This window comes from Pseudophryne corroboree, chromosome 8 (assembly GCF_028390025.1).
Source record: "Pseudophryne corroboree isolate aPseCor3 chromosome 8, aPseCor3.hap2, whole genome shotgun sequence".
Lineage (NCBI taxonomy): Eukaryota > Metazoa > Chordata > Amphibia > Anura > Myobatrachidae > Pseudophryne > Pseudophryne corroboree.
In genome coordinates this window covers 445,250,203-445,274,883 of record NC_086451.1, presented here as the reverse complement: position 1 = coordinate 445,274,883, position 24,681 = coordinate 445,250,203, and the positions used below count along the sequence as shown (strand labels likewise).

Below are 24,681 nucleotides of genomic sequence, written 5' to 3'. Positions count from 1 at the left end.
ATAATGGAGGGGTTGTAAGGGAAGTGAAAAGCCGAATAGCTAGTGGGCAGTGAGTACAACGTCAAAACAATCCCAGATCCCCAGTTTCTCTATGACCTAGCTTCCCAGTACCTGTGTCAGCCACCAGTGAGAAGGACTTGGATGAGCGGCCCCTCAGCATCCCATGGAGATCAAGTCTGTAGCTGGTCCCCGGGGCCAAATCCTTGATTTCCACCTGCCTGACTCTTCTATCCACCTCTATTTGGCTTGGAGTGCTACCAGCAATTGTTGGCCATGGGCTATAACGGATTAAGACCTTGTCCCACAGAAGCCCAAGACCTTCTAATGAAACCACAAGACTGGTTGTATTTTTCTGTAGGATACTGGGTCTTCCATGAGTCCCAGGCCTTGGTACTTTCACTGAAACAGGGCTTCTTGTGGGACCAGCTTTATCTTGCTCCTGACCAGACCCTACATTTTTTTTAACCACTAATGAATTTTCCTGAATTACATGAGAGATTTCTCTATTTGGAAAATTCCCACTGACTGGTTCTTTGTGTATTCTTTCTTCCTCACCTGTTTCATGATTTGGGCTCTGCCTATTGGGGTCTGTCTTTCTAGGGTACGTTGGCCGTTTCCTGGATATTACAGACCCTTCTTCCATTCTATCGTCTATGAGTTTGCTCTCATAATTTGGAAGTCCCTTTGCAAATATCTCTGTGCTAGATTCTGGTTTCACATTTTGGTGCAGATGTGATTGTAGGGTACTACGCTCTAGTGTTTCATCCTCATCAATGTTAAGGTTTCCACTATGAGTAGTAGAGCTGGATTTTACCTTTTCTGTGGGTTTTATAGTAGATATTTCAAAAATGCTTATCCTCGAGGATATGTCATATTCTTTGTCAAGGGACCCTGTTGACATTTTTTCCTCCTCAACATTTTTTTCACCCTTGTCATTCTCCTTCTGCTCCATTTTTTCTTTTGGTACAGTAGCCTTTTTTGGGGGTGGTAGCCTCTTTTGTGACACTTTGCTTTTATCTCCTAAAGGTTTGGAAGGCAGAGTTTTTGATGGATCTACTTCACTCATCGTTTTTGATGGATCTTTTGAGACTTTATCCCGGACATCCAGATTTTCTTCTGTAACTTCAGAGGTAGAACTGTGTTTCCCTACTGTCAAAATCATAGGGGTAGCTATATCCCCCACTGCTTCCACCCTTCCAAGAGTTTTTAGATTTGGAGCAATGGATATGGTCGTTGCGGAGTCCGGTTTTGTCAACAACACAGATCCCCCTTGTGGCTGATGAATACCAGTAGAGGTATTGCTTGGTATTCTGTTCTCATTGACCGGTATTCCCATATTGCCTTGCAGTCGTGATGACCCTATGGGTTCTGAGTTCTCTGAGGCACCTGGAGTTTTTTGAGGAAGCCGTTCATACACCATTCCTGTAAAACTGTGTGGCTTCCATTTCACCAAGTAAAGAAATATTGCCTGGGCTACAGATTCCACTGTCTGGTTGACCTTTAGTGGGTAAGAGGTAGCTCGGAGGTAACTCTCTAAACGCTGAATAAATGTTCCATTATAGATAGAGAGCTTTTCTGGTAGGTTCTCAATTACTGACTTCATGTGGTGTCCCATTGCCCTGGTTTGGTTCTTAGTTCTTGCTGCTGATTTTGTTGTGCCATCAAGGCCTTCCACCACTGTTGTCACATTATGGAAATACTTATCATCTTCTCTACCGGCACCTTTTATTTTTGTGGTAGTTACTATCTTATTTACCTTTACTAATGTGGTTATGTGCTTTCTGGTTTTTGAAGGGTCTGCTGGGACATCTATTGTGTTTTCCCCACTTTTAACTCCTGGCCCACCAGTTTCAGAGATACTTTCCTTAGATGTTTCCTCTGTCATCGTAGTTTTTGAACTATCCAACAGGCCCCCACTTCCGGAGAGTGGTAATCTATGGTTGATGTTTTCACTTGGAGACACACGCTCTGGATGACTTTTGTTTTGTTCTTCATCCTTATCAGATTTTATGACAGGCTTCATTTTTGAGGACTCAAACTCCAGAAGCTTCTTAGCGACGCTGGAAGTATCTGGCAACCGTCCACTGCCTGGAACAGGCACTTTAGAATGGATGTTTGGCATTCGATCCACAGCTTTTGGGTGAGGTGACACTTCTGTTTCTGCTTCATGCCAACTAATGGAACTTTCTTTTGTAGATGGGTCAAAATCTGTAACGTTCGTTGTGAATATCCAACTTTCTAACTTGATGCCAGGTAATTTGTCCCGCCTATCAAATTCTCTTACATTTTCCAAAGCACCCTCTATCCTCACATTGTCCACCGCCAACTTGTCTTGGCCATGTGGTGGTTTGGTTGACGGATATTCTGAATCCTCCGTTTTACGGTAAACATCTACCATGCTCCCATCTTCCCGGTGATGTGTTTCATATATGGTAGTGATGATAGTTTTAATGTTTTTTGTTGTGTGTATAACACTACTCCCCTTCGGGTCTTCTGTAAGTATCTCTTTAATTTCTTTTGTCAGAAGACTTCTGTCTGTGTTAGGTAATGTAGGGTGAAATCTAGTTTCCTTTATTGAAGACTCTAGTATCCCAGATGTATCAACATTGTGAGAGGTCCCCACTGAGCCATGGGTCACGTGTTCCGCCCCAGGACGTTTTCGTTCTTCTCCAGCTAGTAAAGCACCAAATTAAGAAGATTAGAGTTACCCTGTTTGTATTCAAATCTAGGATGAGACTATATACTGTAATTGAAATGCAGAATTAAACAGTTCTGTAAAGTCAAAATGATGTTAAAAGTGTGTTGCCCTGTATAACGAAAGTGTTAGTCTTCCTACAAATGTGCAGGAATGTGAAGCCATTAGTGTCATGATGCTCTTGGTGAAATTGTTATAAGGGAGGGAAAAAAATGTGAATTAATGTGTGATTATTAAGGTTGCACTTGGTCTATTCAAATGTTATCTGGGGCACTGGCAAATAAAGGGTATGTAATAAACATGTCATTTCAAATTAGCAACAAAAAAATTAATCGTAGGTAGACACTTATGGAACATTCCCATCACTGGCCCAGTGGAACATAGTAATATGCCTAGCGGGTATTATTAGCAATGAATTGACTGCAGGTGTTGGAATGTTGGAATTAATTACTCAGCAAGAGTTATGTAAATATTATATATACAGTATATATAAAGATAGACTTGAATTGTTCTGTCAGGTGCCATCTTGTGGCCACTGGCTCGCAAAACACTTGAATTCCCCCCATAGAGGTGAGGAGCAGCGTTAGCTTTTTATTATACAGGATATATAGTTATGGGTGTGGATCATAGGGTCGACAATAACTAGGTTGACAGTCATTAGGTTGACAGTGAATAGGTCGACACCTAAAATAGGTCGACAAGGTCATTAGGTCAGCACGAAATAGGTTGACATGGAAAAAGGTCGACTTGGGTGTCGTTTTTTTGTAAAGTGACTGGGAACCCGAATTAGTGCACCATATCCCTTTGCATGGCTTACTTCGCTCACCATGCTTCAGGAAAAGGTGCCTCGCTCTGCTACCACTGCGTTTGGCACAAGTTACTATATCCAATTCTAGTCCACGTGGATCGTAAAGTATGAAAAAGTTAAAAAAACGTTAAAAAATTTGAAAAACTTATGTCGACCTAGTGACCCTGTCGACCTAATGCATGTCGACCAATAGTGATCAACCTAATGAGTGTCGAGCTAAAGACCGGATCCATATATATATATATATACATATATATATAGGCTTTAATCCACTTCACTCAATTATCTGCTGTAAGTAGCAAACGTACAGAATTGAAAATAATGACCTGTCCATAGAAGAGTCCAAGTGTGGATTTACAGTACCAACGCATTTCGTCTAAGACTAAGCCTTCATCATGGGGCCCCTGATGAAGTCTTGCTCTTAGATGAAACGCGTTTGTATTGTGACAGATAAGCACTCGCCATTTTTCAATTCTGTACGTTAGCAATTCTGTACGTTAGCTATTTACTGTATTTTATTGATTGTCTAAAACTTTCAACTTTACCGTATTGGGTGTGAGTTTGTGGGACAAGGTGTGCCTCGTAAACCCGTGGTGATCTATAAAACTAATATTTTGAGCTTGTTACAATTAGTTATGTTTTAAAAACAGTACATACGATATTAGAATTTCCCTCAAAAATCAATCTGACAAGCAAAAACTAAGATAAGTCTTTATTTTGTATTAATTTTTGACCATGTCTTTTTATCAGGGGATATTATTCCACTATTACACGCTCTGAGGCACTCTATTTTCCTTCTCTTTCACTATTTTAGTGGACAAAATATTATATGACCCCAGGCAATTCTGAAGCACCTATTCTGCACCTTTCAGTAGGGAAAGGTGAAGGTATGCAGAGACTAATATCACTCATGAAATAATGGGTAAATGATGCAATCTGATGGATGTTCGAACGTGGAATTATTGTTGGCTCAAGCAATAGCAAAACAGGTGCACTGTTGAATTGATTGAGGGCGGCAGTTGGTAAAGTGTCCACAGAGTGGACCAGTTGACAAAACTCTGGGTCAGAGCGCGTTGACTGTAATAGTAAATGGCTTCTGGATGCGTGAGAGAAACGTAGAGTGGACCGACTTGATCAGTCCCACATTCCCTAGAGGAATTTAAGCCATGTAAAGGGCAAAAGGTGGCCAATAAAGTACTAACCTGGTGGTCATCATAATTCGGCCACTCAGTGTATGATATATAAATGTATTTACATATTTGTCCAGCATGTCTTAGGGGGGGGGGGGGGGTATGGAGCTAATGAATACGCACCCCCCAAGTATTCAATTGCGGCCTGTTTTTGTCCATTTTGAAGGCATTTTCGCCAATGTCTTTTCATCTTTTTTTTTTTTTTAAGTGAAAAGGCAATAGTGACAAATGTCTCAAAATCTGTGAAAATAACCCGCATTTCGACAGAAAACACATGGATTCGCCGATCCACGTATTTTCCGTTCCAGCCGCATTTTTCTCATAGGCGGAAAAGAACCTCCCTTCTATTGCATAGGGCAAATCCCCATTCGACCTAAAAATAGCAAAAAGCTAATTTTTTTCTTTTCACTTAATTGCATACCGCCCTGAGTATCATGTGAGATTGCAATTCTTAGCTTGGTCTTTTTAGCAATAGGGGAAGTTTCTCAATGCCCCCTCCCCCCCTTTTTATATTTTAATTTACGAATTAAAGGTGAAAAGGCATTCTTTGATTTTTTTTTATTTGCAATAGAACTACCACTCCCAGCATGCCCAGACAGCGTTTGGCAGATTTTGTGTGCACCTAATTTCTATATCCCCCCCCCCCCCCTTTCATATTATAAGACTTTAAAGCAGGCCTGCAGTATGCGAGCCGGTGGCTCTCCAGCTGCCGTGGCCAACTCTAGGCGTGACTTGCCGGGACTTGTCATTTCCAAATAGACAGAGCCTCAGGTGAAGGCATTATAGTCAAAACGTACAATGGAACGACTTGACTGGCTGACAGCTGACACTGCAGGACAACACACACGTTGGAAATATTCAAAATATTCGCAGTGAAGGAATTATAAGGAGCGGTTAGAGCTGCCGTTTGCAGGAAGATGAAAACCTGTAAACATAAAAGTTATGTACTAAAATAAAGTCAAATATTAGTCTTGTCCAAAACGTCCTGCAGCGTCCTTGATTGGCAGCAACTGGAAACAAAAATATAGGTCGTCATATGTTAATAAAATATACTAAAAAAATAAATAAAAATAAATTAGTTCTTCCCAGGATAGCTCACGTTCCACACGTCTCATCTCCATTATACCCCACCCCCAGCTATTAGACCATCATCCTTTCATTATGTCTTTCGCAGATGCACTCGTCCTCCACCCTCCTCATTTCACTCATACAGAACCCCACCCCACCCCAAACTCTACTCCCATTGCGTCACCTGTAGTTCCAGTGATCTCAGCATCTTGGCTCTGTTCCAGTCCTTTCTCTGCTCTCAGGAGTATTCTATATTCAGTCCCTTCCTCCAGACCTGTCACCCTGATCCTGTCCCCTTTCCCAGGGACCCTCAGTTTCCTCTCCTTGCCAATGGGAGGAACAAGCGTGACAACGTAGCGGTCAGGAAGGAAATTTGGCCTCTCCCATCGCAGTAATAGAGAAGTATAAGCGACTTCTGTTATGCGGAAGCCACGTGGCGTCTCAATCCCTAAACAAGGGCGTAGAAAGAAAAATGAGGTCCTGCACATCCAATGAGGTCACGTTGGCCGCTAATGCCCCCCCACCCTACATTATTAATGCAAATGGAACGTGGGACAGCTGTGCGACAGAGAGACTTCATTCTTCATGTGCAGCCACTTGGTTCGTTTCAGGAGCCAAATGCAGAAACATAGAGAATACAGTTCCCACACATTCTAATAATACTATAAGTTCACCAGGGGTCTGGACATCTGGAAAAATAGTCACTGAGTTCTTCCAAAAATTAGAACATTTGGAAAACCGGGACACACTGAGGGGTCTATTCATGAAGCAGTGAAAAGTATGGAGAAGTGAGCCAGTGGAGAAGTTGCCCATGGCAACCAATCAGCTGCCCTGTATAATTTTATAGTATGCAAATTATAAATGTTACTTCAATGCTGATTGGTTGCCATGAGCAACTTCTCCACTGGCTCACTTCTCCACACTTTTCACTGCTTCAAGAATAGACCCCTGGGTGCCTATATATGAGCCACATCTAATAGTTAGGTGATCCATTGCCCTGTATGACCTCTGCTAAGTTAACCTTTTAATGGTTAATTGGTAGCCATAATGGATATGAATAAATTCCTGTTTCATTGACCAAGGCCTAAAAGAGATACCTACTATCGGGTATATTCAATTGAGGTCGGATCCATTCTGATATACATTTGTCGGAATGTATCCGACAAGGGCTATTCAATGCCCATCTCAATTCAACTTTTTTTTAAGTCGAACTGAGATGGTTGGAAACGGGGCCAAAACTTGTCGAATTTGGCCCCGTTTCCCTCAGAAGCACGTGAATCGGCAGCTATACCGACAATTCACGTACTATTCAACAAGTCGAATTCCCCAACTTGACGAATAAAAATGCTGGGGACTGAATAGGTCAGAACCCCTTCCGACCTGAAAAAGTCGAAAACTGCCGTCTTTTCGGAAAGACGGCAGTTTCGACCTTAATTGAATATACCCCTATGCAGATAATTATTCAAGGGTGTAACTAGAGCTTTGTGGGTTCCGTGGCAATATTCTGAAGTGACCCCCACCCCAATATTTCTAGATCAGTGTTTCCCAACCTCGGTCCTCAAGGCTCACTAACAGTGCAGGTTTTAGTGATATCCATGCCTGAGCACAGGTGGTTAAATCAAAATAACTGAGGTACTAATTAAGTATCCTGTGCTCAAGTATGGCTATCCTTAAATCCAGGACTGTTAGGGGTAAACTTACTAGTATGGGAGTTCTATTTAAGACGGGATGTTGCCCTTAGCAACCAATCAGATTCTACTTCTCATTTATCTAGCACCTTCTAAAAGATAATACCTGGAATCTGATTGGTTGCTATGGGCAACATCCCATCTTAAATAGAACTACATCTTAGTAAATTTACCCCTTAGTATGCCTTGAGGACCGTGGTTGGGAATCCCTGTTCTAGATAGTCACCTCTCTCTAAAGTGGTAGTTCATTGTATGCCTCATAGAAGTGTCTTGGGTCATATTATGCCTCATAGTAGTGCCCTAGTTCATTTTATGCCTCATAGTAGTGCCCTAGTTCATTTTATGCCTCATAGTAGTGCCCTAGTTAATTTTATGCCTCATAGTAGTGCCCTAGTTCATTTTATGCCTCATAGTAGTGCCCAAGTTCATTTTATGCCTCATACAGTAGTAGTGTCCTAGCTTCTTTTGTGCCCCATATTAGTGCCCTAGTTCACATTATGCCACACAGTGCCTCCAGGTCACATTATGCCACACAGTGCCTCCAGGTCACATTATGCCACATTGTACTGCCCAGAGTTCGCATTATGTGCTATTATAGTGCCTCCAGTTCACAAATGCCACTTTGTAATGCTACCAGTGACTATTATGCTACACAGTGCCCCCAGTTCATATTCACATAGTGACCCCAGGTCATATTATGCCACATTGTAATAGCCAAAAAAATTACGTTATGCCACAGTGTCCCCAGTTCACAATTGCAGGATCCTGCTTATTTTGCAACCCGACGACCCTGCCTGATCTGCATGACCCCTGTGCAATCCCCACCCCCACCCCTTTTAATCCTGCTCTGTGCTGATGTGAGCTGGGTACATGTGTATCTAGAGAGGTAGGTAACCTTTGACTCTCCATCCATTGTGGAACTGCAAGTATCAGCATGCCAGGTTGACCTGGGATTTTAAGTACCACAATGGGGGTAATTCAGAGTTGATCGCAGCAGCAAATTTGTTAGCAGTTGGGCAAAACCATGTGCACTGCAGGTGGGGCAGATATAACATTTGCAGAGACAGTTAGATTTGGGTGGGTTATATTGTTTCTGTGCAGGGTAAATACTGGCTGCTTTATTTTTACACTGCAATTTAGATTTCAGTTTGAACACACCACATCCAAATCTAACTCTTCCTGCACATGTTATATCTGACCCCCCCCCCCCCCCTCCCCTGCAGTGCACATGGTTTTGCCCAACTGCTAACAAATTTGCTGCTGTGATCAACTCTAAATTAGGCCCAATATCTGGAAACTTGCAGGTCAGGGAGCTATGATTTAGATTGATTGAAGTAGCAGGAATGAGCGTGGAATATGACACTAGAGGTGCACTTACAGAGTATGCAAACTCTGTGTAACCTGAATGTCCGTGTTTATTGGTTCAAAAAAGGGGAAGCCAAAAATATGAGGCTTTTATACATTCACAGTTCATCAACGGCGTGGAGTGACTCGTATGTTCTGATTTGCGTCAGTCATGTTTGCTTTCCAAAAAAGGAAATCTGAGAGCCTGGTCCAAACTATTTTGGACAGGTCCGCTATTTCCACCAATAAAGCTTTAACAGTGGAACACAGCTTGCTACCAATTAGCCTGTCAATGGGAAATACAGCTTGTGGCATCCCTAGGGTGGGCAGGAGACTCATCTGATGTCCAGCGCAGCTCCCAGTACGCTGTGAATGCCAGCGTTGGCGTTCTGAACACATAGTTCAGGAATCCTGGGGCTCAGGTCCACGCACACTCACTTGTTGTAGCAGTTATAGATGTCTCGGGTGCAAGCGTTGAGCCCTTGCGAGGCTGGATGGTCACATGATACTCTTCTCCTGGAGCCAGGCCAGTCTGGTGGTATGTGACCAGGGAGCCGCTGATTGTGGTGCTTATCACGCCATTCTCCTTCTGTAAAGTAATTAATATATAACATTATGCATTACAGTATCAAGTGTATACAATATATCATAGGTTCTCAAACTCGGTCCTCAGGACCCCACACGGTGCATGTTTTGCAGGTCTCACAAAATCACAAGTGAAATAATTATCTCCACCTGTGGACCTTTTAAAATGTGTCAGTGAGTAATTAATTAATACACCTGTGCACTTGCTGGGTTACCTGCAAAACATGCACTGTGTGGGGTTCTGAGGACCGAGTTTGAGAACCACTGGCGTAGAGCATTTCAGGAATACTGTAGGTGCTACAGGTGATTAGAATCTAAGGAGATATGTATCAAGCCTTGGAGAGAGATAAAGTGGAGAAGCTGTCCAATCAGCTCCAACTGTCATTTATCTAGCAGTCTATGAAATGACAGATGCTGATTGGATGCTTTGGGCAACTGCTTCATAGTCTCTCTCCAAGGGAAACATTTACTAAAGCTTTTAAAAATGAAAAGCAGCCAATCATAGTTTAGCTATCATTTCTCTATTGCATTCTAGAAAATTATAGAATCTGTTTGGTTGCTATAGGAAACACCTCCACTTGTCTTAGGAGCATTAGTAAATCTACCCCCACTGAAAACTCACCTATACAGTCTATAGGCTTACCATACCATCCCTTTAAATTGGGACGACTATGATTTACACAGGTTCTGTGGCTTATTAAAACCAGGTGAAATGCAGGCTTAAATTTGGCCAGCCACAGAACCTGTGTAAATCATAGGTGTCCCGGATTAAAGGGATATTATGGCGCACCTACCTTTATATCAATTCCAATCAGGCGCAAAAGACAACTTTGTGCTTATTTACATCTGTGATAGTTGTCCAAGAAAGAGCTCACCCATAAATTTAATTTAAACTCTTGGGGCCGGATGTAATGAAAGCCGACTTGGCCAGAGGTGCGGGTTCCCGACCGAATTTGGACGTTATTTGAAAGCTGCAATAATTTACTTGATGCCACTTTAAACAAAGTCCGAGTTCACCCGGGAACCCGCACCTCCGGCCAACTCAGACTTCATTACATCCCTTGGACTTTCCTCAGCAACATTTGTAAATGTAACCATAGCGTCAGACCACAATCCATAGAAACGCACTAAGTCTACATTCTCTAGTGTGATACAGGCGATATACGTCTTTGTTAGAGGCATCTGGTCTTGGAAGCGCTTCACGCATCAACAAAACTCACATGAAAACGTAGACGGAGCGTGTGCAGCCTTTATCTACATAACGTCAGTGGTTCTCAACGTCAACCCTCAAGTTCTCCAACAGGTCATGTTTTCAGGCTTTCTGTCTGTGAAGGCTGGTGAGATAATTACTGACCTGGCAGAATATACCTCACCTGTGCATGGTTAAAGACATCCAGAACACATGACCTGTTGGTGTGCCTTGAGGCCTGGAGTTGAGAACCCCCTGATTTACGTCTGGTTCCGGTATGAATGGTCGACCATGTTAAGGTCGACATTCATTAGGTCGACCACTATTGGTCGACATAGACATGGTCGGCATGGACTAATAGTCGACACATGAAATGGTCGACGCGGGACAGGTCGACACATGAAAAGGTAGACATGGATTTTTTAACTGTTTTTGGTGTAATTTTTTCCGTAACATGACCAGGAACCCCAATTAGTGTTTTGCGTCCCCTTGCATGTCTCGCTTCGCTCGCCATGCTGCGCGAAAGGTGCCTTGCTCCGCTACCACTGCACTCGGCACAGGTTACCGTTCCCAGTCGTAGTCCACATGGATCGTAAAGTATGAAAAAGTAAAAAATCGATTTAAAAATAAAATAAAAATACACGTCGACATTTTCATGTGTCGACCTGCCACGCGGCGACCATTTTCATGTGTCTACCATATGTCCACGTCGACCATGTCAATGTCGACCAATAGTGGTCGACCTAATGACCGTCGACCTTAACATGGTCGACCGTCCAAATGGATACCATTTACATCAAGCTTAAAAAATATTTTCCCTTCATCAGGCAACATATAGTATTAAAACATTAGTATAAAAAAAGATAAAAAGGCACAAAAAGTATGTAAAATAAGCTACACAATCAGTTAATTAACACACACCTAGCCAATGCACAATGGGGGGGTCATTCCGAGTTGATCGCTAGCTGAATTTGTTCGCAGCGCAGCGATCAGGCTAAAAAATGGCATTTCTGCGCATGCGTGACGTACGGGCACAACGAATTATGTAGTTTCGCACGGGGTCTAGCGATGTATTTCAGTCGCACTGCTTGCCGCAGAGTGATTGACATGAAGTGGGCGTTTCTGGGTGGCAACTGACCGTTTTCAGGGAGTGTGCGGAAAAACGCAGGCGTGCCAGGGAAAACGCAGGCGTGGCTGGGCGAACGCTGGGCGGGTGTGTGACGTCAAATCCGGAACTGAATAGTCTGAAGTGATCGCAAGCGCTGAGTAGGTTTTCAGCTGCTCTAAAACTGCACACAATTTTTTTGCAGGCGCTCTGCGATACAACCGTTCGCACTTCTGCTAAGCTAAAATACACTCCCAGTGGGCGGCAGCATAGCGTTTGCATGGCTGCTAAAACTAGCTAGCGAGCGATCAACTTGGAATGACCCCCAATGTCGATATGAGTAAATACAGTAATAATTCATGGAAACACAAATTTTTTAGCTGTAGTAAAGGGATGTAGTTATGTGACCGGCAGTCGGGAGACTGCCGTTCACTATACCGACGCCGGGATCCTGAACGTTGAACAGCCCGACGGTCTGCATGCCGACCAACAGGGACTATTTCCACTCGTGGGTGTCCACGGTACCCATAGAGCAGGAATAGAACCTGTGGCGAGCATCGCAAGGGGCAGCAAGCCTGCAAGGGGCTTCGTTGCGATTCCCTCACCGGCCATCTAAAACCCAGGACCCCACCACCGGTATGGTGACCGCCTATCTCCCAAACGCCGGTCACACGAACCCAACCCGTAGTAAAGCATATCATAACAGGAAGGGGACGGTCCCCATGCATGTAAAATGACCAGAGTTTGCTACTGTACAACAAATAAAACTTTGTAAGTACATCAATGATAAATACTGAATATATAAGTGAATAAATATTAATAGATACATCAATAAATAATGAAAACACATAAATAATAAATGTTACATATTTCAAAAATACATTTTGAATAAAAAATATCCCTAAAAAATATAAACATTAAATAAAAACACCAATATTAAATGTAGAATTAATACGGCAATAATAAATGTTGGGTATCACTCCGATATGAGCCAGAACTCTGAGAACGGGAACCATCCAAAGTTCCAACGTTCATATAAAGCAAAAGGCTGGGGAGAAGTACTGTAAGTAGGAGGCACTGCAAAGCGTTCCTCTGCAAGAACCTGCGTCTGTCAGGAGCACTTTGCCTGGATCCCCCTGACACAATCCAGCGCAACCGTGAAATATTATGTGTCAGTAAAGTGCTCTGCCGCAATACTATCCATTTCACTTACACATTGATAGGTTCATTAACATATAAGCTTGAATGTTTCCCTTGCCGTTATGGAAGAACCCTTACTCAGTCGAGGTATGCGGCTGTCTTTAATTACCGCAGAACGATTTGTACCATCACAGAGGGAAAATTACTGTTTCTTTTATGTTTCTTTCTTTCTTTCTTTCCTTACGGAGTACCCAGCATCCACTAGGACGTCAGAGAAATCAGATTTGGTTCCTTTTTTGAATAGTTAGTTACATAGTAAAGAACATTTTAAGATAATTTCCAAGGACACTTTGGTTCTGAGTGGGAGCATCTATTGGATTCAGAGGGAGTAGGATGGCTGATGGCTGCACGATTCAGATCTGGTCAGTAACCAATCAGAGCGCAGGAGGGGCAGGGCTTTGCTACATTGGAACCCCTATAACCTTATTTTAATCCACCACTGACCTAGGTAGTACTGTGTCAGTAAATCTTGGAGCATAATCAATACTAGTAAATGTGACGCTGTAAACCATAGAGAACAAGAACATGCAGGAAAATAGAAAAATAAAATTGTTGCTGTAAAGTTTAAAACAGGAATATATCCAGGGGCAAATCTTAGACACAGGGTTGGACTGGCCCACAGGGGTACAGCGGAAACCACCGGTAGGCCCTACTGCCTGGGGGCCCACCCCCTCCTCTAGGGATTAGGTTCCAGACTGTGCTGTTACTAATCTAGTACATTATCTTGCCTGCACTACAGTATTTACTGTATATATTTATCTAGGGGACCAACACTTGCAAAATGGTTAGGCAAACCAATGTGGTGGCTGGGCACACCCCCTCTAGAGACTGGCCACACCCCTAAACATGGGCCCCTACCACTGCATTCCCCCGGTGGACCCTACATGCCCCAGTCCAACACTGCTTAGACAGCTCCTGAAAATTAGGAAAAGTTGACAAATACTGTATGCATTTATAATAGCCTTCAACCTAATGATAATTGCATTCTCCCAAAATGTTACATGTCCATTCTCCAGAAGCAATATGCATACCTTAACTTTGAAAGTGATGTCATATGAATCTGGAGGCATCTGAGGCTGGTCCCACTCCAGAGTGACTGTGGACTCTTCATGGGATGTCACACGTAGGCCGCTGACTGCTGAGACTTCTGTGACTTCTGTGTCGTCTATAAAACATTGGAGGATTTATCAACTCTCTCATGGGCACCTACAGTATAGTGACGACCCTCAACATGTAAAATAATAGTCCCAGCTTTCCCCCATTCTCATGATTAATATGATGAGGCATAATGCCTGACCAGATGGTTTCCATCGCAATTACAGAAAGCTATGACTGTGACCGCATTTCCTTAGCCTGATTTTCTGGAACGGCAAAGGTTGTATTCTCTCTCACCACACCACTGTAACCAGAAGACTTCTTCACTACCTTCTGCAATGTCAGGTAGGGGAGTGGGATCCAATGAGGTCTATGACTACGCCTTGAAGAGAGATAAAGTGGACGTTGATAAAGTACCAGCCAATCATCTTCTAACTGCAATGTAAAAGGCTGGGTTTGAAAAATGACCGTTAGGAGCTGGTTGGCTGGTACTTTATCTCTGTAAACTTTATCTCTCTCTAAGGTTTAGTACATAGACCCCAGAGTTTTTCCAGCTGCATGGCTACAGGGAGGTTCTATGCATATCATAGAGATGCTCTGTGTAAGTAGCAGGTTGGATCAGACACACTCTGCAGGTATCCGGGAACCTCCACATATTCAAATATAAATTCCATAGAGAACAGTATCGCTCCACTCCAGCAGGAAGTGAGAAAAGGTGGCTTCCCGCATTCTATCTAGGTGCAAAGGGGGCAGTCTATGCAAAAAGGCATTGAGGGATATCTCAAACGCTTTAAAGAAGACAAGTGTAGAAGTTGAACAAGCATCCAATCATCTTTTTGCTATTATCAAAAAGTACAGTCTATAAAACGTTAGCTGTAAATTGATTGGTTTGCTACATCTTCAACATTGTCTTTGTGTGGAGACTGTGCAAATGGCAGGGGGGTGGGGTGGTATATCTACAAAAGGGAGATAAAGAGGTGGAGAGATTAGCAGTGCCTCTAGGGATGGCAATCGACCATCAATGATTAGGAACCATAAATGGTTTTCCACCGATGGTCAATGTTTTTGCCATTGATGACAGAAAACTCATCTATGGTCTCCTGCCATTGACGTAGAGCACTGATGGCTCTATTGATGGAGACCATTGCTTCTGAACCATTTGATGGCCATTCCTAGGTGTTCCTCTCTTGCAGAATGCAGCACAGCCACTCAGCAGTGACCTAGGGTTGTCCTATTCTTTTACATGGCACATTGTATTCCTTCTAGATGCATTGCAGAGAGGAGTGTTTCCAGGCTCACATATAATAAAACCCTCGAAACACTGACATGTGCTACATGTATGTAGCCCCAACGTGCCCTGACACTTATGGTTCATGTAAGCCATATATGAGCCTACAATCAGCAGTATTTCAGGAGAAAAGGTTTACTTTATGAAAGGGGTGACTGTAATGTGGTAAGGGGCTGGACCTGTGATCCTGGGGGAGATGTACTAGGCTTGGAGAGAGAGATAAAGTACCAGCCAATCAGCTCCTGTGTTTGAAGAATGACAGTTAGGAGCTGACTGGCTGGTAGCTTATCTCTCTCCTCTTTATCACTCTCCAAGGCTGAGTACATCTACCCCATTAACACTTGTGCACAATGGGCTGATCCTGAGTCACAAGCAAAGTGTGTATCTGCGCGGTGAGTATCTGAATGATTTCATGCGAAATGCTCTTGCGTCCGCAGCCACATTCATCATCATCATCATCATCATCATCATCAGTGTCGGATCCTACGCCAAACAAGTGCAAAATATTAGCCTGAAACAAGTGTACCTTCGCCATAGGCGTGACTGGATGTGTATCATAGGGTCGACAGTAACTAGGTCGACAGTCATTCGGTCGACCACTATTGGTCGACAGTGACTAGATCGACACCTGAAATAGGTCAACACCGTCATTAGGTCTTCATGAACAAGGTCAACATGAAAAAAGGTTGACATGAGTTGTTTAAATTTTTTAGGTGTCGTTTTCTTCGTAAAGTGACCGGGAACCCCAATTAGTGCACCGTGTCCCCTCGCATGACTCGATCCGATCGCCATGCTTCAGGCAAGGTGCGCTTGGCACAGGTTACTATTCCCAATCGTAGTCCACGTGGATCGTACAGCATGAAAAAGTAAAAAAAATTTTAAGAAATTTGAAAAACTCACATCAACCTTTTTCCATGTCGACCATGTCCATGTCAACCTAGTGACCACGTCGACCTATAGACCATGTCGACCTAATGCATGTTGACCAATAGTGGTCGACCTAATGAGTGTCGACCTAAGTGCTGTTGACCTAAAGACCGGATACCGGCGTGACTCATAATAGCTCAGAAGTCTGGCTACACACCCACTACACTCCAACGAAACACATCTCTGCTGTGTGTTCGCAAGGTAGCCGACCTGTGGATACCCAGGAACGCCCATTTCATGGACAGAGAGAACCAGCTGTGTTCGGGGCCTCAGTCATGGGGCGTATGCATGGTCTGGCGCATGCGCATTCTGCTACAAAGCGCTAGCTGCATCTGCCTATGGACTTGCGTGCAGATACAGGCTCATTGTGTGTCTAAAGACTATTCCCCCCTGCGCACGCACCTAGTGTCAGCCTGAAACGCGTTGGAAACATCTAGAAAGAAAATGGAAACCACAGTGATTTGTTGTAGGCACCAGGTGCACTGCATAAATTAAGTCACATGTGTAAGTGCTACGGAAACCACCTCACAGGAACCTATAGATCATCTGATACCATTATAACTTACCAACTGCGCAGTCAGGACCGCTGTACCCTTTCTTACATACGCAGACCCCATTTGTGCACTTTCCTTGTCCGCTGCAATTCCCTGGACAGATTTTAGCTCCGCAGACCGGCCCGCCAAAACCAGTGTTGCAGATGCATTTCCCATTCACGCACTGCCCATTGTTGTTACAGTTTTTGGGGCAAGCTTTGGACCCGCAATCAGGTCCTGTATACCCAGGATTACAGATGCAGACTCCCTCTTGGCACCTGCCATGGACATGACAGTTGTCTGGACAAGATCTAGATCCACAGTCCACTCCTGCAAATCCGGAGTCACAGATACACTTCCCGTCATCGCACCTTCCACGGTCATTACAGTTCTCTGGACAGGTTCTAGAGCCACAGTCTTGGCCAGAGTACCCAGAATCACAAACACACACGCCATCATCACACTGGCCTCTGTTCTGGCAGTCGTTAGGACATGTCTTGAGTCCGCAGTCTATATCAGTGTACCCCGCATTACATTGGCATATCCCATCTTCGCACTGTCCCCTGTTGTTGCAGTCATTGGGACACGTTTTTGATCCACAGTCAAGACCAGTGTAGCCAGCATCACAGATACACTTCCCGTCATCACATCTGCCATTATCATTGCAATTGTCTGGACAGGTTCTGGTTCCACAGTCATCATCGGTGTAGCCAGGAGCACAAATACACTGTCCATCTTCACACCGGCCGCGGTTGTTGCAGTCTTTGGGGCAGGTTCTAGAGCCACAGTCAATACCAGTATACCCAAATTCACAGGCACAGACCCCGTCTTCACACTGGCCCCGATTATGACAGTCCCTGGGGCATGTTCTAGATACACAATCCTGCCCTGTATATCCCGAATTACAGACACAGACACCATCTTCGCACTGACCCCGATTGTTGCAGTCATTGGGGCATGTTCTAGAGCCACAGTCGTGGCCAGTAAATCCGTAATCACACACGCACACTCCATCTTCACAATGGCCCCTATCGAAGCAGTCACTGGGGCAGGTTTTAGTGCCACAGTCTAGACCAGTAAATCCGGAGTCACAAAAGCATACTCCACCTTCACAGCTGCCTCGATTATGGCAGTTTTTGGGGCATGTTCTGATACTGCAATCCACTCCTGTATAGCCAGGGGAACAGACGCAGGTGCCCCTCAAACAACGTCCATGACTTGTACACCCAGCTGGGCAGGTCCTGATGCCACAAACTGGGCCAGAAAATCCAGAATTACAAATGCACTTGCCATTCACGCACTGGCCATTTCCACTGCAGTTCTTTGGGCAGGCTTTAGTGCCACAATCTGGCCCAGAAAAGCCAGCGTTACAAATGCATGTCCCGTCTACACACTGGCCCCGGTTCTGACAATTGTTGGGGCAGGTTCTTGACTTGCAATCCAGCCCCGTGTATCCAAGATTACAGACGCATTTCCCGTCATCACATCGCCCCTGGTTGTGGCAGTCATTCGGGCAAGTCCTGATCTCACAGTCAGGGCCGGAGAACCCTGGATCACAGATGCACTCTCCATCCTCACATCGGCCACGTCTCTCACACTCTGGAGAGCAGATTCTGATTCCACAGTCCAACCCAACAAACCCAGGGTCACACACGCACTTGCCCGCAATGCACTGACCCTGCTCGTTGCAGTCATCAGGACAGGCTTTATATCCACAGTCCTCCCCATAAAACCCGACATGACAAACGCAGACTCCATCCTCACATTCCCCGTTTCTGTTACAGTCATTGAGGCAGGATCTAGAACCGCAGTCCACCCCAGTAAATCCCGTGTCACAAACACAAACACCATCCTCACAGTCTCCACGGCCTTGACAATTATTGGGACAGCTTCTGGAACCACAATCCACCCCAGAAAAACCCGGACGGCAGGCACAAACTCCATTTTCGCACTTGCCCCTGTTTAGGCAGTTCCTGGGGCAGGCTTTAGTGCCACAGTCAGGACCGGTAAATCCTGAGAAGCAGACACAGACACCACCTTCACATTTCCCTTGGTTCATGCAGTTTTTGGGGCAAGTTCTAGAACTGCAGTCTTCTCCAGTAAATCCAGGATCGCAAACACAAAGGCCATCTTCACAGCGCCCACGATTTTGGCAGTTTTTGGGGCATCCTTTGGAACCACAAGATACACCAAAGTACCCTTTAAAGCAGATGCAGGTTCCTTTTACACAGTGGCCTTGGTCATTGCAGTCCTCGGGGCATGTCAATAGCTGGCATCTGTCACCCATGTAGCCGTCTTTACACTGGCACTCTCCATTCACACAGGTACCTCGATCGTCACCACCGCACCCGCCGGGGCAATCATTGTTTTCCTGGTTACATGCGGGGGACTTGACATTGGCCGGGTTATCTGGAAAAAGAACAAAGGTTTCTCAGTTGTGTGGAGAAATAAAAAGGAGCAGATAAAACATTGTAGGTTCTATATAGAGCTGCATAAGATAGCAAGTTCATTCTACACATGACTGTGCACCAAAAACGCATACCCATAGGTCTATGTGTACTGTATGACTTTGTGTATTGCTGACTCCAGTCCTTGGGACACACTAACGGCCGGTGTTCCATATCTCCCTTCTGGAGCACAGGTATATTTATAATGGGTGCAAGGTGTGTGGTGTACTTAGGCCCCAGGGTCCAGGAGCCCCTGCCCCGCCTACACCCAGATTATACCGGGTGTCTCCTCCTCCGCTGCGCCATCTTCCCAGTGACACGCTACAATTAAAGCGACAACTCTGGCACTGTGTCAGGGCCTTCTAGCTCTCTTCTGTCCATGAGACATCGAGCCGAATATATCTCTGGGAAGAAGGCGCCGCAGAGGAGGGATCCTTTTACACACGGACCCCCTGGGGCATTAATACACAGGTGAACACATTTCTGACTGACACATTTTAAAAGATCCACAAGCGGTTCTAATTATTTATATTGTGATTATTTGAGGAGACCTTGAAAACATGCTCTGTCAGTGTGAGCAGAGGACTGGTTTTGAGAAGCACTGTCGCTCTCTCTCCAGCTAAGCAGCAAGTGAGAAGGGACCTCCCAACCGTCCCACCCAGAAACACACACACCACGGGACACTGCAGCCCTCAGGTGGGACGGCAGGAAAGTGCCTGAGTGAAAATGGAACCGTTCTGCCAAAATCGGGACAGTTGGTAGGTATGCAGCTGATCAGCCTGATAATTGTATAGTGTATTCCCAACTTACCTGGTAAGACTTATCTGGCTGCCAAGTGAATGACATTACCAGTAGTTGTTTCCTGGGTGTGGATTAACAGATAGACCATCGGGTGTAGTATAATATGCCGGCGGTCGGGCTCCCGGCGATCAGCATACCGGCGCCGGGAGCCCGACCGCCGGCATACCAACAGTGTGGCGAGCGCAAATGAGCCCCTTGCGGGCACAGTGGCGCGCTACGCGCCCCACACTATTTTATTCTCCCTCCAGGGGGGTCGTGGACCCCCACGAGGGAGAATAAGTGTCGGAATGCCGGCTGTCGGGATTCCGGCACCGGTATACTGTGCGCCGGGATCCCGACAGCCGGCATACTGAAGACCACCCAGACCATCAAAAGGTCTATAGTCAATAGGTGAACACCACATGGTAGACAGTCAATAACCTGACAGGTACAAAAGGTCAACATGAAAATGGTCGACACACAAAATGTTGACACAAGTTTTTTGTGGTTTTTTTTTTATTGGGTGTGAATTTTTATGTTTAACCATATATGACCCAAATTAGTAGAAACGCATCCCCTAGCAGGCTCGCTACCTGTTACATGTCGACCTTTTGACCCTGCTGACCTTTTGTATCGGTTGACCAGGTAAAGCAGGCATGTCCAAACTGCAGCCCTCCAGCTGTTGTGAAACTACATATCCCAGCATGCCCTGACACAGTTTTGCTGTCAGAGAATGCTAAAGCTGTGTCAGGGCATGCTGGGATGTGTAGTTTCACAACAGCTGGAGGGCCGCAGTTTGGACATGCCTGAGGTAAAGTAAAAATGCTTTAAAAAATGGCAATGTTAACAGTTTTTGTTTATAAATTAACAAAATGCAAAGTGTATGAACAGAAGAGAAATCTGAAGAGCGATACAATAGTGAGAGTCTGCAGGTAACAGTGAGGGATGGTGGAGGTTCCTTGCAAGTTTGGGGCTGCATTTCAGCAAATGGAGTTGGGGATTTGGTCAGGATTAATGGTGTTCTCAATGCTGAGAAACACAGGTAAATACTTATCCATCATGCAGTACCATCAGGGAGGCGTCTGATTGGCTCCAAATTTATTCTGCAGCAGGACAACGACCCCAAACATACAGTCAATGTCATTAAGAAATATATTCAGCGTAAAGAAGAACAAGGAGTCCTGGAAGTGATTATATGGCCCCTACAGAGCCCTGATTTCAACATCATTGAGTCTGTCTGGGATTACATGAAGATACAGAAGGATTTGAGCAAGCCTACATCCACAGAAGATCTGTGGTTAGTTCTCCAAGATGTCTGGAACAACCTCCCTGCTGAGTTCCTTCGAAAACTGTGTGCAAGTGTACCTAGAAGAATTGATGCTGTTTTGAAGGCAAAGGGTGGTCACACAATATATTGATTTAATATAGATTTCTCTTCTGTTCATTTTGTTAATTGCTAAAAATAAACTATTAACAATTCTATTTGTGAAAGTATTCTTATTTTGCAGCATTTTTCACCATCTGCCTAACGATTTTGCACAGTATTATATATATGAGAAAATTCCTTGTACCCCTTCAGATTATAGGGGGGAAAAAACAGTAAAAAAAGATTAAAATAAACAAATTAAGGGGTATATTCAATTGCAGTCGAAAACTGCCGTCTATTGAAAAGACAGCAGTTTTCGACTTTTTAAGGTCGAATCCTGATTCGACCTATTCAAAGCTTTTCAGCAAGTCGAGGCATTCGACTTGTCGAAAAGCACGTGGATCGGCGAAATAGCTGCCGATCCACGTGTTGATGTTGAAAACGGGGCCAAATCCGACTGGTTTTGGCCCCGTTTTCGACCATCTCAATCCGACATCAAAATGATGTCGGAATGAGATGGACCCAGAGGAGGCGAGGGGGGCGAGCCGCAGGGAGACGGGGGGACAGCCGGCGGGCATACAGGGAGATCAGCGCTACAGTAGCGCTGCAGCTGGATGTCACTCACCCGCCCGACCTCACGGCAACTTCCACCCGGCTCCAGCACGCTGCTGGAGCCGGGTGGAAGCTGCCGTGAGGTCGGGCGGCTGAGTGACATCCTGCTGCAGCGCTATGGTAGCGCTGACCCTAGCGCTGATCTTCCTGTATGCCCGCCGGCTGTCCCCCCGTGGCTCGCCCCCCTTCTCCTCCTCTGCGTCCCATCTTAATTCAACTTGAAAAAGTTGAATTAAGATGGGGATTGAATAGGGGTTGTTAGATCCATTCCGACAAATACATGTCGGAATGGATCCGACTTTAATTGAATATACCCCTAAACCTGTTACTATATTTGGTACAATTTTTTTCTCTCTCTCAAAATAATAGAAAAAAAAAATGACAAGCACAAAAGTAATACAATATTTATGAAGCGTCACTAACAATATGTCACTTTGCCATGTAACAATGATTAAGTGTGTCACTATATTTTATGTAAAAGCTTTCATGTCAGTAAGCCATGTGTTGTTTGAGACATTTTTATGTGTATTGTGCTGGCGTGTGTCCCTGAGCACTGCTACAGAAGGTGATTTCATATTTAAGCAAAATAATATTTCCCTGCAATCTTTAAAAATCGGTACGGTCGCTCATTTCGGTAAGTTCCCTACATGTAATTTTAAATTGATATAAAGTGCAAGAAAAAGTGTAAAGTTACAAACTTGTGTAAAACTATGTAAGACTGGCAAAGCATGTGAAAATATGTTTTTATCCTCTACTCCCACTGAGAAATCTCTGAGTTTTGTCCAGTTACAGAGAGTATTTCTGCAGTCTGTGAATCTGGATAAACAGCATTTTATGAGTCTGGAGGGGATAGAGAGATTGTGCACCATTATTGCCAGAAATGGACTGAATCCTGCCTTTCCATTCCCCCCAAATCTTGAAAGTGTCATGACTGCAACTAAAGGGCAAATATTTTAAAGACAAAAGCACCTGGGTACAGTGCACCATCAGGAGCAATATTACACAGCCAACGCCACGCACCTCTATCAGTGATGCTAATCACTGGCCCTGTAGAAATACTAACGTTTCTACTGACTGTTACAGATCGTAAGGCACGAAGCAGTCATTAGGGGGATATAACAAAGATCTCGTGTGCGTGTTACAGATCCCTGCCAATTAAGCCAAAGGACTGCTGACTAAACATGAGCCAAGAGTAAAACAGGAAATTCAGTTTCCCAATCCCTAATTTGGCTTTGGAGTTTGGGGGTAGGTCAGTGACTCCTGAAGACATGAATCATTTTGGGACATTGGGGAGTGGGAAGGCAGTATTAGCATCACATTTTGGATGAAGCAAGTTTCTCCGGATTACAGTTTAATCATATGTATCACTGCATTGTGATTAGAACCTGTCAGTTTGTTTTTAAATTAGTATAGGGGGTCATTCCGAGTTGTTCGCTCGTTATTTTTTTGTCGCAACGGAGCGATTAGTCGCTAATGCGCATGCGCAATGCCCGCAGTGCGACTGCGCCAAGTAAATTTGCTATGCAGTTAGGTATTTTACTCACGGCATTACGAGGTTTTTTCTTCGTTCTGGTGATCGTAATGTGATTGACAGGAAGTGGGTGTTTCTGGGCGGAAACAGGCCGTTTTATGGGTGTGTGTGAAAAAACGCTACCGTTTCTGGGAAAAACGCGGGAGTGGCTGAAGAAACGGAGGAGTGTCTGGGCGAACGCTGGGTGTGATTGTGACGTCAAACCAGGAACGACAAGCACTGAACTGATCGCACTGGCAGAGTAAGTCTCGAGCTACTCAGAAACTGCACAGAGAAGTCTTTTCGCAATATTGCGAATCTTTCGTTCGCAATTTTAATATGCTAAGATTCACTCCCAGTAGGCAGCGGCTTAGCATGTGCAAAGCTGCTAAAAGCAGCTTGCGAGCGAACAACTCGGAATGACCCCCATAGTTTGTTGCCAGGTTCCTTGCTTCCATACAGAGGGGGAGATGTATCAAATCTTTAAGAGAGATACAGTGGAGAAGTTGCCTATAGCAACTAATAAACTTCTACCAGTAATTTTATAGACTGTGCTAAACAAATGATAGCTATAACATGAAAAGTTAATAACTACCGACTGCAGGTAGGTTATTTTATAATGAATGACTAACAGAGGGGCGTAATCTATTGTTGGTTATCAACTAGATAAGAACCTTTGATCAAGAAGAGATAGGTGTAAAAATAAATTGAGTAACTAACTACCCATATTTTTAATAAAAATGTTCCACTAGTACTGGACATTTGAGACTGCTGATGTGAGCACTGGAACATCTTTTTGTACTTGGGAAAATAAGTACCCCCCCCCCCCCCCCCACCTGCTTGGTGATATCAGTGATTCCACAGGGTGTGAAAGATCACATTGTATAATGTATACATGGACCAGTAATAATACATGTAGACCACAAGACTTACCTGCATCACTTTGGGCCTTACCACAACAAGGTGTTGTGCACTGTCCCTTTATGTCCCTTACCAACTTTTCTAAAATGATCAGGCGTTTCAGCAGGGCTTGGACGTCTTCCGCTTGTGGACACTTAGGCTGGGTAGTGGAGGGAGGAGCGGAGAGGGATCCCCCAAAAAAGATGAAGACGAGAGACAGTGGAATGAGGTTCATTATAACAGGTAGTTTCAGATAACTGGATCACCTGTGAATAGGAATAAGAGGGTGGATGAGGCAAGAGAAAATAAGGGGAACACAAGGACATTAAAGAGAGAATATGATGTGTGAGA

At 44.5% G+C, this 24,681-nt stretch overlaps 1 protein-coding gene across 2 annotated transcripts in view; it reads right to left on the bottom strand.

Moving 5' to 3' along the window:
* TNXB (tenascin XB) overlaps positions 1-24,681 on the bottom strand; it is a 148,725-nt gene that overhangs the window by 84,998 nt on the left and 39,046 nt on the right. The window contains exons 2-7 of one of the 2 annotated variants that reach the window (XM_063938154.1): positions 24,364-24,596; positions 16,749-19,124; positions 13,904-14,037; positions 9,232-9,382; positions 5,946-6,209; positions 112-2,673 (exon numbers count right to left, since the gene is read on the bottom strand). In XM_063938154.1, the coding sequence (XP_063794224.1) occupies positions 112-2,673; positions 5,946-6,209; positions 9,232-9,382; positions 13,904-14,037; positions 16,749-19,124; positions 24,364-24,565 (5,689 nt within the window). In that variant the 5' untranslated portion in view covers positions 24,566-24,596. The remainder of the gene's footprint in view (positions 1-111; positions 2,674-5,945; positions 6,210-9,231; positions 9,383-13,903; positions 14,038-16,748; positions 19,125-24,363; positions 24,597-24,681) is intronic. The other variant, XM_063938155.1, reaches the window with a different exon arrangement.